The sequence below is a fragment of the Trachemys scripta genome, chromosome 2 (genome assembly GCF_013100865.1).
Source record: "Trachemys scripta elegans isolate TJP31775 chromosome 2, CAS_Tse_1.0, whole genome shotgun sequence".
Classification (NCBI taxonomy): Eukaryota; Metazoa; Chordata; order Testudines; family Emydidae; genus Trachemys; species Trachemys scripta.
In genome coordinates this window covers 278,024,872-278,043,593 of record NC_048299.1, presented here as the reverse complement: position 1 = coordinate 278,043,593, position 18,722 = coordinate 278,024,872, and the positions used below count along the sequence as shown (strand labels likewise).

Here is an 18,722-nt window from a genome sequence, read left to right as displayed (position 1 = left end):
GTGGAACACACCAGGCCCCAACCCCTCGTTCATTGAGGTGCTGAGCTGGCTCTCGCTGCTCAGCCAGGTGGTGATCGTCACACTGGCCGTCGGCGAGACACCGCTGGCCACACCCTGCCAGTGTGACCCAAACCAGACAACGTCAAGTTATTTGCATACACGACAAACCCCACATTTGTAGTGGGCTTGCAAGGGTCTAATCCCCTCTTCAAGTGCTCCCTCTCCTTGAGGAGAGGAAGATATCCGAACAGGGATCTGCCCTCTCTCATGTAAGTGCCCGAACCAATAGAGTCATTCTAACTCTGTCATGCCCAATTAATATTTAAATGATCCAGTCATTTAATTAAAGTGGAACAACTTCAATAGCAGAGTGAGGGAGACCCACATCAGAATACCCCATAGCCCACTGGTTTGGAGACTCACCTGCAAGGTAGCAGATCCCTGTTCTCCCCTCTGCCTAACAAGAAGGGATTTGACTTGAATGGGGTGGGGAGTCTCCCACATTCTGAGCGAGTGCATTAACCACAGGGACAAATGTTATAGAGGGGGTTTCCCTCCATCCCACCCCTGTTGTTTTACATGGAGTTAGACAGCCTCTGATGAGGCCCCCACATGCAACCTAAGCGACCAAATGCCGGTCTCTGTTAGTGATTCAATAACCGGGGGAGAACAGGAATCGAACTCACAGGGGTGGGGCTTAGGACACACCCCTGTTGGCTTTGTGGATCCCATTCTAAGGTACCTATCTGACCATTCGTTATGTAGGCTTTGTAGACCCCAGTGTTGTTCCTGTCATTTTTTTGGCATCCAGAAGGTAGGTGTTGTGATACTCAGTGTTGCAGTGTCTAAGCCCCCTTTGTGGAGCTGTGCCATTGTAAAAGTATTATTTACATCTTGATTTTTGAAATCTATGTGTTCTGAAGTCAACTGTTTATATTACTGTACTGTCTAGAGCAGGGGTTGGCAACTTTTCAGAAGTGGTGTGCTGAGTCTTCATTTATTCACTTTAATTTAAGGTTTCGCATGCCAGTAATACATTTTAACCTTTTTTTAGAAGGTCTCTCTCTCTAAGTCTATATATAATAGAACTAAACTATTGTTGTATGTAAAGTAAACAAGGTTTTCAAAATGTTTAAGAAGCTTCATTTAAAATTAAATTAAAATGCTGATCTTAAGCCGCCGGCCTGGTCAGCTCGCTGCCAGCCTGGGGTTCGGTTCACCTAGGCCGGCAGCAGGCTGAGTGGGGCCTGCGACCGGAACCCCGGCTGGCAAGGGGCTGGCAGCCAGAACCCCAGGTTGGCAGCAGGCTGAGCGGGGCCGGTGGCTGGAGGGATACGCCCCGCTCCTACCCCACTTCCCCATGCCTCTTCTCCGCCTCCTTACCGGTCTGGGGCTGCTCTTCTCCCCTCCCTTGCAAGGGCCATCAGCGGCAGGGCTCTATGCAGCCCGCTTGGGGGGGTGGGGGGGAAGAGGGAAGCTTGGCTACCAGTGGAGCTTGCCCTACAGCAATAGCCGGCAGGATCAAGCTTGCTTCTGCTCCCTGTCCCCGCCAGAGAGAGCAGTAGGCGGGGGGGCGGAGAAGAGTGGGCTGTGTTGGGCAGGATTTTTAAATGGCACGCTGCTGCCTGCCGGGGTTCGGCAGCGGGCTGAGCAGGACCCCGGCAGGCAGCAGCATGCCATTAAAAATTGCCACGCGTGCCATAGGTTGCCGACCCCTGGTCTAGAGGCCCCAAACAAGATTGGTGCTCCACTGTGCAAGGCACTGTGTATATACACTAACAGAGAAGCCAGACAGAAGGTGGGAGAAAAGAAATATTCTCCATTTGACAGACGGGGAATGGAGACAGATATTAAGTGACTTGCCTTGAGTCACACAGGGAGTCTGTGGCAGAGCTGGAAATTGAACTGAGGTCTTTCAAGTCCCAGGCTAGGGCCTTAATGAACTTTTCTGAAGCAGTCTCCCTGTACTAGCCTTACCCCTTCACTCTGAGGACACAGGGCACCCACAGGCAGTGCTAGGTACAGAATGCTAAGTGGAATACTTCTTAGTGTAGCCTTAGAAATACCGTACTGATTGGCAAGTGCTGGATCAACACTCCACACGCCCTCTCCTTTCCTTGCTATTTACTCCCATGTCTCTGTTGCAACTCTGAAATGGAGAGCATATTGCATTCCTATTGCACTTTTTAGCCAGTGCTCTCAAAGGCCTTTACAAACATTGTACAAGAAGCAGGCAGGCAGGGTATCAAGTTCACCTCCGCTACACACCCTGTGCTCAGTTTCAGATTAAGTGAGGTTACAGACAGTTCTGTTTATGTTAAAACGTCCCACAAGGCATTATGCTTCCTGCACTATTATTTCTGTGTCCCCCTCATTTTTGCTCATGTCCCACATTTGAACCTTGAGGGGCCAAGTGCTGAGCTGTTGCTTTGATGAATGCTACATGAAGACGTAAGATAAACAAGCGTTTAGGTGACAGCACAGCCGCCTTTGGGCTGCAGGTCAGCTGTAGGATTGATACTCACAGGGGCAGTCACAAAGTGCAACGGCAGCATAGTAGTGGGAGAGGGCCTTGAAATGCTCAGACTTGACATGGACCATGGTGGCCCATGAGAAAGGTACATAATCCTTCACGTGAGCCTGGGTCATGGTCTGATGCACCAACGAGTAGACTTCTTCAACCTGCAACCATCAAAACACAGGCTATTAATGAGAAGGTTCCAATCAGACACCAGTCTAACTGTGAGGCTGTGGATTAAGAATATAAGAACAGCCATACGGGGTCAGACCAATGGTCCATCTAACCCAGTATCCTGTCTTCCGACGGAGGCCAATGCCAAATGCTTCAGAAGTAATGAACTGAACCGACCAGACAATCGAGTGATCCATCCCCTCTTGTCCACTCCCAGCTTCTGGAAGTCAGAGGCTAAATAGTCTTGAGGGATGGGTGGAAGCCTCATCACTTGGGACAAAGATTAGAGTGGCCAAAGCAACAGAAAATATTCGGCAGAGAACAATCCTGCACTAGCAGTGAGTGTGTCAGGCAACATAGCAGGCTTTTTCCAGCTCTAACTTCTGTGGCACAACTACTTGTCTTTGTTACAATACAATGCAGTATAATTAAAATCATAACATTAGGTCAAACTTATATAGCATTTTATCTCTAGATCTCAAAGACTAAAGATTATCCTCGCTTTATGCTTCGGAAAACTAAGGCACAGATGTTAAGAGACTTGACCGAGGCCACACACAATAGATCCCAGGTCTCCTAAATCCCAGAACTAAGTGAGCTTAGTCCCTGACCTGTTCCACCCAGTGCATTCACAGCAGCTGAAGGAACACTCAGAGGGCCTACAGCATTAATGACCTCAAGCCAAGGTATCATCCTGGCTTCACCCTGAAGTGTCGGCTTAGTAGAGCTTCAGAAATTAGGGAGGGCTCTATGGAGTCATAGCTGGAGAGTGAGCATCTTTTAACCACCCAATATTTGGTCTATATTTAGCACCTGGATGGGAGTTTAACACTACATGTGGATAGCATTACTAACTGCTGTGGTGCAAAGTGGAATGATTTATGAGCTTAACCATTGTTTATGAATAGAATTAGCAAATTATCCTTAAGTAAGATTAGAAAATGCAGTTATGTCATCACAGAAAAATAGGAATGGAAGGGACCTCAATAGATCTTCAAGTCCAGGCCCCCGGGCACTGAGGCAGGACCAAGTAAACCTAAACCATCCCCAACAGGTGTGTCTCCAACCTGTTTTTGAAAACTTTGGAAGCCTGCTCCAGAATGTAACTACCCTTATAGTTAAAAAGTTTTCCCTAATAACTAACCTGAATCTCCCCTGCTACAGATTAAGCCCATTACTTCTTGTCCTACTTTCAGTGGCCACTGAGAACAATCTATCGCGGTCCTCGTTATATCAGCCTTTAACATATCTGAAGATTTCTCAGTTCCCTCCTCCCCTGCCTTTCTCAAGACTAAACATGCCCCCCCCCCCGCCTTTTCCCACTATATATATATATATATACACACATACACATACACACACACACACTTATTTTTGTTGCCCTTCTCTGGGCTCTCTCCATTTTGTCCACCTCTTTCCTAGAGCATGGTGCCCAGAATTGGACATAGTACTTCAGCTGAGGCCTCACCAATGCCATGTCTTACATGACATTCCTGTTAAATACACCCCAAAATGATATTAGCCTTTTTCACAACTGCACCACATGATTGACTCATTTCATTGGTAATCCACTATAACCCCCAGTTCTTTCAGCAGTACTACCACCTAACCAGTTATTCTCCCATTTTGTATTTGAGTATTTGATTTTTTTCCTTCTTAACTGTAGTACTTTGCACTTGTTTTAACTGACTTTCATCTTGTTGATTTCTGACCAATTCTCCAGTTTGTCAAGGTGATTTTGACTTCTAATCCTGTCCTCCAAAATGTTTGCAACCCCTCGCAAATTGGTGACATCCACAAATTTTATAAGCATACTCTCCACTCTGTTACCCACGTCATTAATGAACTATTGACTAGTACTGGACCCAGGATCAGACCCCACTAGATATGCCTCCCCACCAGATGGGCAGCAAGCCATTGATAACTACACTGAGTACAGTCTTTCAACCAGTTGTACACCTGTCTTGTAATTTCATCTAGACCACATTTCCCTAGTTTGGTTATGAGAATGTCATGTGCGACTGTTAAAATCTGACTAAAATCAAGATACATCATGTCTACTGCTTCCTCTCCCCATTCTCTAGCCCAGTAACCCCATCAAAGGACGACATTAGTCAAGAACCAATCAAGCCAAGCCAGTATAATCCATTTCTTATAACCTTATTATCCTCTAGGTGCTTACAAACTGATTAATAGATTGTTCCAGTATTTTCCAGGTATCAAAGTTTGACTGACTGGTCTATAATTAAAAATGGGAACAAAAAGGACCCAGGGAATTAAAGACAGGTACTAGGTTTGCCCTTCTCCAGTCCTTTGGGACCCCACTCATCCTCCCGCCACTTCTCTTAAGAGCACAAGAACGACCATACTGGGTTCATCCAGCCCAGTATCCTGTCTGACAGTGGCCAGTGCCAGACACTTTAGAGGGAGTGAAGAGAACAGGGTAATGGAGTGATCCATTCCGGTCACGAGATTGTTTCAACTAAGGACTCGTGTGACTTAGCCCCAATTCTCAAAGGATTCCTTATTTTTTGGAAATATGGATTAAGATTGAACAATATTTACAAGTGCTCGGCTCATGATTCAGGCGTGGAGTACCCAGGAAACCGATGGCTGCCCCTCCCGATAGCTGTGACTAATGGTTGCATTTCCCCCAGTGGGGCAATGAGTATGCACAGCCTGCAGTGCCTCCCTTGCTCATTGCAGCAATGACAGCTCCACGTAGTCCCATCCCATAGCTTCCCCACAGTGTTCCTCCCTGCTGGTTTTCCTCTCTTCCCGCCACACCCCAGACAGCTCTGCTAAGTAAAGCCACAAGAGATGGGCAGCTTTGCCGGGTTCAAACAGAAGCTGTGCAGCGATGTGTACCCTGGCTGCTTCTTGGGCAATCTGCAGCTGAGTGAAGAAGTCATTCTGGGCGCTGGTCAGGGTGACCTTCTCAAAGACACACTCCTGCACCTGCGCAATCATCAGTCGCACAAGCATGTTCAGCGAGGCAGTGCTCATGTCCAGGCTGGGGGCGTTGGAGAAGTTCTCCTTCAGGTAGTTAAAGGCACCTGCATGAATAGAAGCAGCTGGAGAGAGACATTGCAAAAGACTCTTCTGCTTACAACTCTAAAATCAAGTGGAGGACTGGCAAATGTAGGTAGCAGAGACCACCACCACCACCCAGTGGGATTAGCAGAGCAGTAGACGACAGCCACTGATACACCTGTTACTTCATATGGTTAGGACTCATTCTCAGTGCTCTCCAAACTCTGCCTCACTTTGGTACGTTGCTCCTGCCTGCCTCGACTGTGTGTGCTCTAGAGACTCCGGCAGTGCTTAAGCTGCTCCACACCATGGGTGATCGCCGATTCCAATGTGCTGGTGAAGCCAAAGTCTGATTCTGGTAAATGGGTGCAACTGTCTAAAGGGCTCAGACTAGAGGCAATACCAGTCACACATGCCTCAGAACAACGCACTCTCCATACTGGTCATGAGGTCTTCTCACAGGGTCAGGATTGAGAGATGCATTAGCAAAACTTGGGATTTGGTGGGTTATTAGTCTGGTACTATAGCAGAGCAGGGGGCTACAGGTCAAGATTAGGGGGCTACAGGTCAGGCTCAATGCATCTACGAAGCATACGCTCAATAACGCCAAAGTCTCTCACTTGAAATGAACAAGTCCTCCCACCATTTTTTCCTGGGAGAAAAAACAGAATCACCAAGAAAGCTCCAAACAGCTGACTTACCGGCTGCCTTTTGAAAAGCATCTATAGCCCGGTCGACTCCTTGCAGGGTCGTGCGATCCTGCCGTGCCCCAATCTGAGTGTGCAGAGCTCCGATGTTGAAGAGCACGCTTCCCTTCTCAAAAGCCAGAGCGCGTTGATGGGAAGGGACTCCAGTCAGTGAGTCATACCTAGAGACCGAGGGGAGAAGACAAATTTGTAGCTTAAAATGCAGATTTGCCAGTATGCACTGGATATCACTGGAGCATAAATTTATAAGCCTACCAAAAGGGGAACAGCCTTTTCAGCAGCTTGGAAAGCCACCCACTCTCAATGTCTATATTGGTAGAAGGGCTAGCTACAGAGATGAGACCTGAAATTTCATAGATCCCATGCCAGAAGGGACCACTGTGATCATCTAGCCTGACTGCCTCTGGAACACAAGCCAGAGAACTGCCCCAAAATAATTCCTAGAGCAGATCTTTTAGAAAAGCATCCAATCTTGATTTGAAAATTGTCAGCAGTGGACAATCCACCACAAAGGGAATGATGCCGTTGCACAGCGTTCCACAGGGCAGTCTATGACTTGGTGCCTGCCAGACCCGAAAACATCTCAACAAGATGTGGCACGAACAAGGAGGCCTCTGGGGTATTGATGTTTAAAAAAACCAAGCCTCTTTCCATTTATTATGCGCTGGATTCCTTTGTTGCTCACTGTGTGTTCATGTTTTGCTCAACTTGAAATAGAAACTATGAATGTTGTGATCATACTTTGCATTGACTGTACATCACATGCTGGAAAGGATCTCAAAGCACTTACAGACAGCAACAAGGTTACAATGCCCTTAAAGATACAGGAGCATTAAAATCCCCATTTTGCAGACTTCACTGAGTTTAAGGTCACATGGAATGTAGTGCTGGAACCCAGATCTTTATGTTAATATGCCCAACTTAGTGATGAGGACAGAGAGAAAAGGCCAGATTTTTAAAATATTTCAGAGGAACAAGCTCTACAGAGGGCCTGGGCATCTGGATCTATTTACCCCCAACCCTCAAAATCAGCAATATTAAGACTACACATACACACAGACTTAAAGGTCAGAACAAAAAACCCTCACTAACCAGTGAAAGAAGACGCCCAAGTTTTTATTGGGAGGAAAGAATCTGTTGTCAAGAAAGTAAAGCTGGTTGTAATATTCCATCAGAAGTTCTAGCCCCGCCTCGTTCCGGCTGGGAGTCCGCATGGCCTGTGGAAGAGGAGGGAAAAGAGTAACACATGCAGCCGTGGCTTTTAGACATCAAGAGGGGCGAAACAGTGGCAAGCGCACCAGTAATTAATGGGAGACACTCCCTGCTGATCAGAGACAGACTTGAGGGCACAGAAGTGGGATTTAAGAGGTGCAGAGGCCTTGCCTTTGGCATAGGGGAATGAAATTCATCCCATATGAAAATATCTGAGATTCTTTTACCATGATAGAAAATGACGGTACACTCATACACCGAATGAGGCAAGGATCCCGGGGGTGGAAAAAATAGTATACGATCATAATTAAAGTCTGTGCCTATGCACTTTGATATAGGAGGGCTGAAGTAAGATTTACTGGCAAAGCATCTTCTAACTTTTGAGTGCTTGACTTTGAAACCTTAACCTCCTCTTAATATAAGTGTTTGGATCTAACCATATAGGTCCATCGTTGGCACCACTTCACCCATATGAAGCCTAAGATTAGAGGAAAGGCAAGTTAGAGACTGTCCAACTCTGGGCTGGATTATTAAGATTGACCTCAGCAAACTGAAAGCTAAGGGTGTTTTTACTGCAGCCTTGCTGTGGCAGCTACATTAATCTACCAAAGCTTGGGAAAAATAGATCTGATCAAATGCAGGTGTGGGAAGCAGCTCATTTTGGCTTCAAAAGGCAATTTGAGATGACAGGTTTTAATAGATATGGGGTGGAACCAGAGAGTTCCATTATTAACAGATCCAAAATTAGTCTTTTTCCATTCTAGCACTGGGCTTTTCGGCTGTAAATTGTCTGAGGTTCAGATGGTAGGGTGATATTTTAGATAAATAATTCTGACAGTTGAACCATGGTCCAATTTTAATCTTTGCTCACTAGGGCCCCAATCCTAAAGCTTGACTCATGACAGCAGACCCTTGCACCAATACAGTAATTTGTAACCTATAAACTGAAGCCGCAATTTTTCCAACATGTGCTCCGGGGAATCCCATACCCCAACGATATAAAGCACACAAAGCACTACAGAACAGCTCTTGAAGTTGTGTGTAAAGATCACCCGTAGAATTAATGATTTGCAAAGAAGCCCCATTTTCCTCCTGAATCAGCCAAAACGGGGTGGATTTTCATTTTTAAACATGAGGAGCACAAACCTGCCGAAGCTCCATGAGCTCTTTGATTTCTTTTTCGAATGAGATGCCATCTTCCCCATAATGTTCACAGATGAGATCCTGGAAAAGGGAGGGTAAGGGGAGAGACAGGGAAAAAAATAGAAGCTTTTGGTTTTGTTTGTTGGGTGATTTCTGTGGCTACTGAACAAGCAACTGACCATCTCTCTTAGCAAAGGAGTAGATGCCTTTTGTAAACACATGGCAAACAATGCCAGGAGACCGTTCTGCAGTTCCACCACACTCCCTAACCCTGCAAAGCTTCAAAACAAAACAATGTTTATGCACAGGGGCTCTTGGAGAACTGGTTGGGCTCCCATCTGCGAGAGATTTTGGGACAGTTCTTTGGTAGCTTTTCCACTGCTTTCATCCCCTTTGTAAGTAAAAACCCAGGGGATGTGATCTGGCCTATTGTTTGCAAGGCTTTATAAACTGGTGTTACTATAATAAAAATACATTTAATAAATTTAAATTTATTTACTGAGACACATAGGCCTCTTGGGAATGGATCCCCTGTTCTTTGCAAACAACTCATCTCAGACCTGACAAACTCACTATATCAAATACATTACTTACAGGGTACTTGTCCATAAAGGATAACATGTAAGGTCTCTGTTGAAAGCTTGCAACATACTGATGTTCATAATCATGGCATGATGTATGTACATGCGATATTTAAGGAATAATGTAACTATACTGAAGTTTATGCCTTTATGTTCTTAAAGTTAAAAGGAGTCAGCAGGAGGACAGCTGATTCATACAGGTGGGAGGTGCCACCCCACCTTAGTCAGAATGTCAACTCAAAAAACTTTAAGCAGGCTTACCTTTAATGGGGCCATTAAATCCATTTCCTTAGTCTCCTTTAGCCCCAAAGGAATCATAGGGACGCTGATAGATTCACTAAAACAAAAGATGACAGACAAGCAAAGTTTATATTCCCAGTCACTATTATCTTATATGTGCAAAGGATCCTCATGCTTCAGGCCATAAGTGATCACCAGCTGGGGTCAGGAAGAAATGTTACCCCTGATTAAAATGGCAAAAGGTGCAGTATGTGGGTTTTAATTTTCTCTGTAGCAGCCACTACTGGCCAGCGTCTGAGATAGTCGGGTCATTAATATGATCCGCTGGGGGCATTTCTTATATTCTTCTCTGGCCTACTTCAGTGGCAGCCCAAATGCTATAGGCCTGAGTGTCTCAGGTTAATGGTCACTTCACCATGGTGCTGACCATGATTCCATTAAAGTCAAAGACAAAACTCCCACCTGCCTTAAAAAGGACCAGGCTGTGAGGGAGCACCCAGAAGCCGGACACGAACATTCTCAGCTGTGAAGGTAGTTTTGAAAGATCTCACATCAGGAACAGCATTTTACTTTATGAGGGCTTTGGGTGCATGTTTTGCAGTGCATGGGTAAGAATCTAGTGCTTTTAGGTTGCTATTTTAAATTTTTAAAAAGCAGCCAAAAGATCAGAAACTGAATTGGCTGCAATGGTCTAAAGCAGGGGTTCTCAAACTGGGGGTCAGGACCTCTCAGGGGGTCACGAGATTATTACATGGGGGGGTCACGAGCGGTCAGCCTCCACCCTAAACCCTGCTTTTCCTCCAGCATTTATGATGGTGTTATATATTAAAAAGTGTTTTTAATTTATAAAGGGGGGGGGGTCGGACTCAGAGGCTTGCTATGTGAAAGGGGTCAACAGTACAAAAGTTTGAGAACCACTGGTCTAAAGTGTCTTAATGAACAGCTCTTGGGAGACAGGCAAAGATCTGGGCAAAGATCAGGGATCCAGCAACTCCTGGGTTCCAATCCCAGTTTTGACACTTAAGTGACTTGCCAAAGGGGGTAGAAATTAGGATGGCTTAAGTTCCTGCCACCGATAAAATGGGGATATAACATTGGCCTACAATCACAGGATCAGTTAATGTTTGTAAAGCACTCTGAAGATGAGAAGTGTTCATTAAGGTGTGCCTTGTAAATGGTTTACAACTTCAACATTTAAAAAGAGGATTCCTGTCGAATAGTTTAGAGCCAGCATTTCAATGGTTGCAAGATAACCATCAAGCCAGGGCTGCCTTTTAAAACTGGAAAAAATCTGAATTTGAATTTCATGTCTTTGTAGCAGCAGCAGGTCACTGGGCCTGCAGCACATTATAGTTTGGCAAAGAGACCACCCCAGTCTAGGTTCAGATCCGTTTGCAGCGAAGCTCAAGCCTCTTCCTATAGTGGGCAGGATCTGAACATTAAAACCAAGAACGCCAATGCTGGGAAAGTTCAGATTGGGTCCTGGATACCAAATCTCCATATTGGGAAGCATTTGGATCCAGAGGCTTGGTTTTGCCTATTAGAGATACAGGGCCCAATTCTGCACTCTGCTGTAATTCCATTGACTTGTAAAGTAGAGCAACTCCTAGTCCCCAGGTGTGAGAGCAGAATCAGGCCCTCAAAATATAGCCCTCGATTAGCAAGATTTGGTTTGGGACCCTCTCCCTGCCATCTTGATCCTGCTAGTGAAGGCAGGGGCCTGGACTCGATGACCTTTCAAGGTCCCTTCCAGTTCTAGGAGATGGGATATCTCCATTAATTTCATTTCATCTCTAGAGAGTATTAACCAAATACAAGTGCCCCTTCAAAAGTCCACAATTATATCTACAAATAAGACTCCTGTACAGATGAGAAAGTACAGCAAAGTGAGCCCCAAGCAATGATAATCCCACTTCTAGCTGCTTCAGTGATGGACCCTTTGCGGTGTAAATCAGCAGATTGAGATTTTTCCATCAGGCCTCCTCTTTTGCACAAACCACAACTTGCCTAATGGACCTACAATTGTTTATTTAAAGTTGGGAACTTATCTAATCCTCTTTACAGGGACATGCTAGCACAAACACACACAGCCTCCCAAAGGACTGGTTCAAAGAGGCAGGAAAGGCTAGTGGAGTGAGATCTGGAGGGGGTCACACAGGGTCAGGACCATTACAGTCAGTGTTTACACAATAACAGGTTATTTAACCTAGGTCTGTCATTAACACCAAGAGCTTATCAGCAGTTTCTGAAATATCACATGGTCATGAAAAATGGGGGGGAGGAGAGGAAGAGAAAAACAAACATGCACATCTAGGTCTGTTCATACTTACTCAGTCACTGAATAAACAGCCTCCTGAGAGCTATAATGAGTGTGGAAAAGGGGTTATCACTTTTTCTCTAATGAGATTTCAGTTTGATCCAAATGCCACAAAATAAACGAAGAGGGTTTTGTTTGGTGTTTTTTAAAACTACAGAAAACAGGGCCTTTGAGGGCAGTTACAAAGACTAAGGCTATTTCTACACTGGGCAAGTGAACGACAAAGCTTGTGTCTTTCAGAGGTGTTTATTTAAAAAAAAAAAAAACACACCACACAACCCCGAAAAACAAAAGTTTTGCCAAAAACAAGACACTCTCCTGCCGACAAAGCTAATGCTGCTCGTTGGGGGTAGAAGTGTTTTGTTGGCAAGAGAGCTGACAAACAGCAGCTACAGGGCACGCCTTTAGCAACACAGTCATGTCACTAAAAGTTGCATAGTGCAGACATCTTACTGCGGCAGCACTGTAACGTGGCTGTGTAGTCATGGCACCAGCTCTCCCAGCGCTGTAAAAAACCCACACCTACGAGGGGAGTGGCTCCTGGCCCAGTACACCAGTACTGGTGTTCGCTTCCCGGCTCTTTGAGCTCTGGTCAAGTGAAAAATTCTCTAAGTTATATCTACACTGCCACTTTACAGCGCTGAAACTTGCATCGCTAGGAGGAGAGGGGGAGGAAGGTTCACACCCCTGAGCGAGAAAGTTTCAGCGCTGTAAGGTGGCAGTGTAGACAAGACCTAGGACTACTTGCCAGGAAGTCACACTAGCACAGCAGCAGAATGATATCCCCCTGTCTGCCTGGGGTGGTTAGGAATCACCTGCATCATTTACTAATTTGGATGACTGAGTCAAGGGATCGATTCTGAACCCTTATTCACCTCAAGCAGCTTTTATGCACGTAGTCTCAATTCAGCTGCCCTGAATCAGGCGAGTAATCACCTGACCAAGCACTAAAGCGGGGAAAGGCTGCAACATCTGGCCCTTCGATATTAGTGGTTGCATACCACTGGGGAAGGGGAAAAAAAACCTCCAGTGTTGGATATAGTTAGCCGCATTCAGAGGTCACCGTGTGGCCCCTGATGGGAGATGAGGGTGCTCACGGTGCTTCCCTACATTATTAAATCTAGCTCTTGCGTGCCCAGCACATGGGCAGGCCACCCAGTCAGTCCCTGGGGGAGAGGTTCTGTTTTACTTTCACTATCTCTATAATGAGCTGCAAACTGAGAGCAGTTCATACTTTACCATTGCTTTCAGGCAACCCTCTTGGAGCACAAAACCTCCCCTCTGCTAACTTCACCCTATTCGAAACACAAGTATTAGGAAGGAACAAGGGACATCAAGACAGCTACATGGGCAGCACTCGCTGAACTGCTTTATAGTGAACCAAGGTGTGCGCATATGTTTGCGGGGGGGAGGGGGAGGGCAGGGGTGCATTTCAAGCTCCGAGACTGCTGCACCATCCCTGATATTTATACCTCAGGCATTTCTTCCCTTCTCATCCAGATAAACAGCTCTGCTGAGACGTCCCAGCATGTTAGCTTGCTGCTGGCTAGGGTGCTAGGACTACCTCTACTGTGAGTCAAGCAGATGAGGTTGCTGGTAAGCACTTCAAAGCAACCATGTGCTGCAATTAATGAAAGGTCTGGCCTCTTAAAAAAAAAGATCGAATGGGGAAATAAAAGCATGTGAATAATCCACTTCACAAGAAGCAAAGCACCAAGAAAAGGAGGCTAAGGACCTAGGTAGGAATGTTTTTAATTACTTTCATTACATACTCAAGCTTTACCTGCAGAGCAAATTGTGTGTTGGGGGATTTTGCTTATATACCCTCTGGTTTGAGGAGAGATTTTGATACATTTAAGACCTGCATTACTCCTTCTGTATCAGCCTTCTGTACCTGTAAAGCACCATCCATCTCAAAGCACTTTACAAACATTAGCTGATAAATCCTCAGGGTTATTATCCCCATTTTACAGATAGAGAAACCCAGGCAGAGAGAGAATCAGGGACACACTCAAGGCTTCAGAGCAAGTCATTGGAAGGGCTGATCCAAATCCCAGATCTCCCAACTCTCAGTCCAGTGGTACCCACTGGTTACACGGAAGCGAGACAACACTGACACCCCAAACGTGCAAACAGCAGGAACTGTATTAATCAGGCCGGTGTAATCGCCTCAAATCCAGCTCTGCTCTCAGCTTCCTTGCCTGCTGTATTCCAGCTAGGAGCAGGGATATAATTTGTGTGGGAGAGTGTGTAGGGACCGTTGCTTATATGGGCAGCTGCATATACAACATATACACACAGACCACATCCACTTCACTCATAGCCAAACACCCCAATGTCTACTGTGAAGGAGGCATGGGGGTAAAAAGGTCTCTCCACAACTTTCCTGAGGAATGGGCCCCAGCTTCCACTGTGCAAACGTATTGAGGCTTACTGCAGACTGAGCATATTGCTAGCTAGGTACAGGGTATTTATATTATGCCCATCACCATGGTGTCTTGGCACCTGGGTGCCTAGCACACCTGATTTCCAAGGGCTTGACCAGTGTTCCCTCTAATTTTTTAGATGATTGTGCGGAATGATTTTTGTTATGTGAACCAATATGGAGGTGATGTGTGGCGGGGGTGGGGCAGAGGGGTTCGGAGTGTGGGAGGGGGCTCAGGGCTAAAGCAGAGGGTTGGGCTTGGGGTGCTGGGGGTGAGGCGTCTGGCTGGGGGTGCCTGCTCTGGGGTGGAGCCAGGGATGAGGTGTTTGCGGTGCAGGCTTCCCCAGGGCTGCAGCAGGGAGAGAGGACTCCCCCTAGCCCTCTCCCCGCCGCAGTGGCCTCAGAGGAGAGGCGCCTCGCCCTGCCGCAGCCCTGCACACCCCAACTTTCTCCCCGCTCTTCTCCAGGCCCCTTAGAGGGAACTTAGGTGTTGACCACTTTCTTCATTTTTCTGGGCCCTGCAATTCTAGCAACTTTCTTGGTCAGCTTGGTGACCTGCCTCCCCATACACCTTACCTGTCATTCTGGTAGACGTCCACACAGCTGTTCAGTTCTTCTAGTTCTTCCTTCAGTAACTGCAGATTGGAATTAACATAGCTAAGCTCCAAGGCTACTGTTTCTTTTACTTTGTGATTGCTTGTGGCCCTGAAAATAAAAAGGAGACAGAGCACAGGAGGAATGGTCTTAGGAAGTGGTCCACAAGATAAAAGCCACTGATCTACCACATTCAAACCACAAGCCTTCAGCTGCCACTAGAATAACATGCACCACTTTACGCATATAGGCCATTTCAGAGTCTCTCAAGGTGCCTTCCAAACTAATGAGTAAAGCTTCTGAATACTCCAACAAGGTAGAGAAATGTTATTCCTATTTTGGAGTGAGAAACCGAGACCAAGACCTTTGAAATGAGACAGATGCCCAGATCTCTCACACTGGGTCAGTGACAGAGCTGGGAGAGAACCCAGGAAGCATGCTTGCTCTTGGACTCCTGCCCTAACCACTACATAACCTTTGGTACTTCCACTGAGCTTCACAAAATGCATTTTGGAACACAAGCTTTCCAGAGTCTGAAGACTTTCCACCTATCATGATGGAAAAATAGGAGTTAGCAGGCAGAGACTGAGAGGTTGAAAGACAAAAGAGCAACTTTGGGGGGGGGGGGGGCTGAAGGGGGGGGGGAGGCAGGAGGAGGAAAAGGCTCTGTGGGCTGGTCTACATGGTGGGGGGAAAAATCGATCTAAGATACGCAACTTCAGCTACGCTATTCACATAGCTGAAGTCGAAGTATCTTAGTTCGACTTACCTGGTCGTGCTCACAGTGGCAAGTCGACCGCCGCGGCTCCCCTGTCGACTCCACTTACTCCTCCTGCCGAGGTGGAGTACGGGTGTCGATTTGGGGATCGATTTATCGCGTCAGACGAGATTCAATAAATCAATCCCCGATAGATCGATTACTACCCGATGCGGCGGGTAGTGTAGACGCGGCCTGTGTGACGCAGCTGGGTCTGCAGTGGGACATGGTATCCCGACTCCCTTCAGCTTCTCTTAGGAGATATTTATTTCTAGCAGTGTCCCCAGCCTAGCAGCTAGGACAGTGCCCAGCAGCCTCCGTGGCCTGTTCTGCTAGGTGGCAGCAGCAAAGCAGCTTTCAGACTGCCTTCAAGTGAGGCTGCACACAATCGCAAACTGGAGTATTTAGTTTAAAAAGACAAACATGGGCAAGGATTGGTATTTAACTCTGTGGGAGTCTCAGAATTCCACAGTGTGGTCTAGGGCAGTGGTTCTCAACCTTTCCAGATACTGTACCCCTTTCAGGAGTCTGACTTGTCTTGCATATCCCAAGTGCCACCTCACTTAAAAAACTACTGGCTTACAAAATCAGACATAAAATACAGAAGTGTCACAGCACGCGGTTACTGAACAATTGTTTACTTTCTCATTTTTACCATATAATTGTTAAATAAAAACAATGAGGATATAAATATTGTACTTCCATTTGAGTGTGATACTTGAGGCTGTTTTTCACTTGTGAGCCTTGTCATTTGGCAGCCAGAGAGCAGCAGCTGCTGTCCGGGCGCCCAGCTCTGAAAGCAATGCCACCACCAGCAGCAGCACAGAAGTAAGGGTGGTATGGTATGGTATTGCCACCCTCACTTCTGCGCTAGTGCTGGTGGAGGCACTGCTTTCAGAGCTGGGTGGCTGGAGAGCAGCAGCTGCTAGATGTTTGCAGTGCAGTAGGACTATTGTTTTAAATCCCGCTCCAGCCCCGCCCTGCAGTACTCACTCCCGCTGCGTCCTGCACTGTTTGTTGAATTGTTATCTTGCTCCTGCTATTATGGCAGCAGCTCCTGCAGGACCCGCAGGATCCCAGTCCCACTGCAGGGCTCTAGAGCCCGTTATAAAACTAGGCAAATATCTAGAGGTGCTGACGTACCCCCTGAAAGACCTCTGCATACTCCCAGGGGTACGCATACCCCTGGTTGAAAACCACAGGTCTAGGGCCACCCAGTATGTGGGATAGGGGCAAGCTCACCTTTAAAAAAAAAAAAAAAAGTTTCCTGACATTTTAAAATCATGCTCTTTTCTGCCTCAACATCAGGTTTGAACATATGACAGAATGCAAACTGGAGAGGGATGGAGGCAGGGAACACGCTGGGCCCTTACAGATAAGTATGAAGGTATACTTTTATCATCATTAATGATTCATAATACACTAATGCCCAGAGTCCCCCAGCAAGATTGGGGCCCCACTGAGCTGGGAGCTGTATGAAAATACACACTCCCTTCCCTAAAGTGCTTACAATCCAAATAGACGAGAGAGGATGGGAAGGGAAACAGAGGCTCAGGAAGGTAAATTGAGTAGCCCAAGGTCACGGCAAGTCAGTAGGAGAGCCAGATTCTAATCCAGTGACCTTCCCATTAGAAAACATTGCCGTCTTGTCCCTATATGCATGATCATACAAAAATCAGGTTGCAAAGTCAAGCCCTCATAAGTTAGAAAACATCAGAATTAAGCTTGCCTGTGCAATCTTATTTCAGCCTCTTGTGTGCATGTGCCATGATTAACCTTGGCAGAACTCAATCTGTATTTTATTTTTTATAAAATTGACAGATCTGTTTATTTTCAAGCATTTTTTCTATTTATCAATTTAAATTTTCATAGTTATGAAAAATTATGGGGAGGAACAGACAATGACAACTGATGTTGAGATTCAGAAGTTAAAACTTTATAACTGTTAAAACACAAACATGTTGAAATATATAAAGTGAATATCCTTAAGTCAAAAAGTTCAAACAGCATTTTGTCTTACTTTGCGCCTCTCTAAATTTCTATCATTGATGGACTTTTTGATTGTGTGTGTGTGTATGGTGAAATTGACATTTAAAATAAAACGCTAATCCTTCCACACCTAATTATGCTAGTCTTTAATTACATGATCATACACTATTTTTTCAACAGGACCCCTGCCTTACTCAGTGAACAGGATGGGCCTGCTTTGGGGATTAATCAGCACTGTGCAGCGAAGGAGACTGGTCTGTAGGACCTCTGGCCTCATTTGCTGCAGTAGTTAGAAGGTGGGTGGTGAACGAGCCAGGGGATTTCAGGAAGAGAAAGCATGGTCTCACGATCAAGGCACTGAATGCTGCTCTGGATTCTGTCCCTGCCTCCGCTGCAGAGTTCCAGTGATACCAGACAAGCCAGTATCTCCGATACAGGCTCAAATCTTATTACACATCCACACTTTCAACTGAGATTCCACACCATTTTTAGCTCTTTTAGGTGTAATTCTTAGATATGAAAAGTGCAGCCTTTCCAGTGCAAATAGCAATATATTGCAGCTCAAAGCCTGTTCTTTGGTCACTCCATAGCAGCACCCTGCTGAATGCCCTGCTTTCTCTCCCGTTTATTTAACATCAGCAGATGTAAACATGAAGAATGGATTTCAACTGCAATGAGTTGCCTGCTTTGATGAGACAGCTTTTCAAGCCAATTGCACCTTTCTTATCAGCTCAGAAAAAAAACAGGAAGAGAGAACCTGGTGGCAGGGGAAAGCTGACAACACCTAAACTGTCTACTAAACGTGTTCTAGTCTCTCACGCTAAATCAAGTTGGGCCTCTATTCAGCTGAGTCCAGCCAAAAAAGGACAAGGCCATACCTCAGCCTGGCTCAGGGCTAAGCCTCTGGCAAGTTGTGTTCACAAACGCCACGATCCAGTAACAGATAAAACCACTGCATAAAGCACAGGGGTTCTAAGTATTCTACCATCTATTACTTCTTTACTGATTGCATCCCATATCAGTGATATCAGC

General features: G+C 46.0%; 1 protein-coding gene across 3 annotated transcripts in view; it reads right to left on the bottom strand.

Moving 5' to 3' along the window:
* RHPN1 (rhophilin Rho GTPase binding protein 1) overlaps positions 1–18,722 on the bottom strand; it is a 45,843-nt gene that overhangs the window by 22,904 nt on the left and 4,217 nt on the right. For all 3 annotated transcript variants that reach the window (XM_034763716.1, XM_034763718.1, XM_034763719.1), the window contains exons 2-8: positions 14,927–15,055; positions 9,630–9,705; positions 8,791–8,868; positions 7,525–7,649; positions 6,427–6,593; positions 5,561–5,748; positions 2,526–2,682 (exon numbers count right to left, since the gene is read on the bottom strand). In XM_034763716.1, the coding sequence (XP_034619607.1) occupies positions 2,526–2,682; positions 5,561–5,748; positions 6,427–6,593; positions 7,525–7,649; positions 8,791–8,868; positions 9,630–9,705; positions 14,927–15,055 (920 nt within the window). The remainder of the gene's footprint in view (positions 1–2,525; positions 2,683–5,560; positions 5,749–6,426; positions 6,594–7,524; positions 7,650–8,790; positions 8,869–9,629; positions 9,706–14,926; positions 15,056–18,722) is intronic.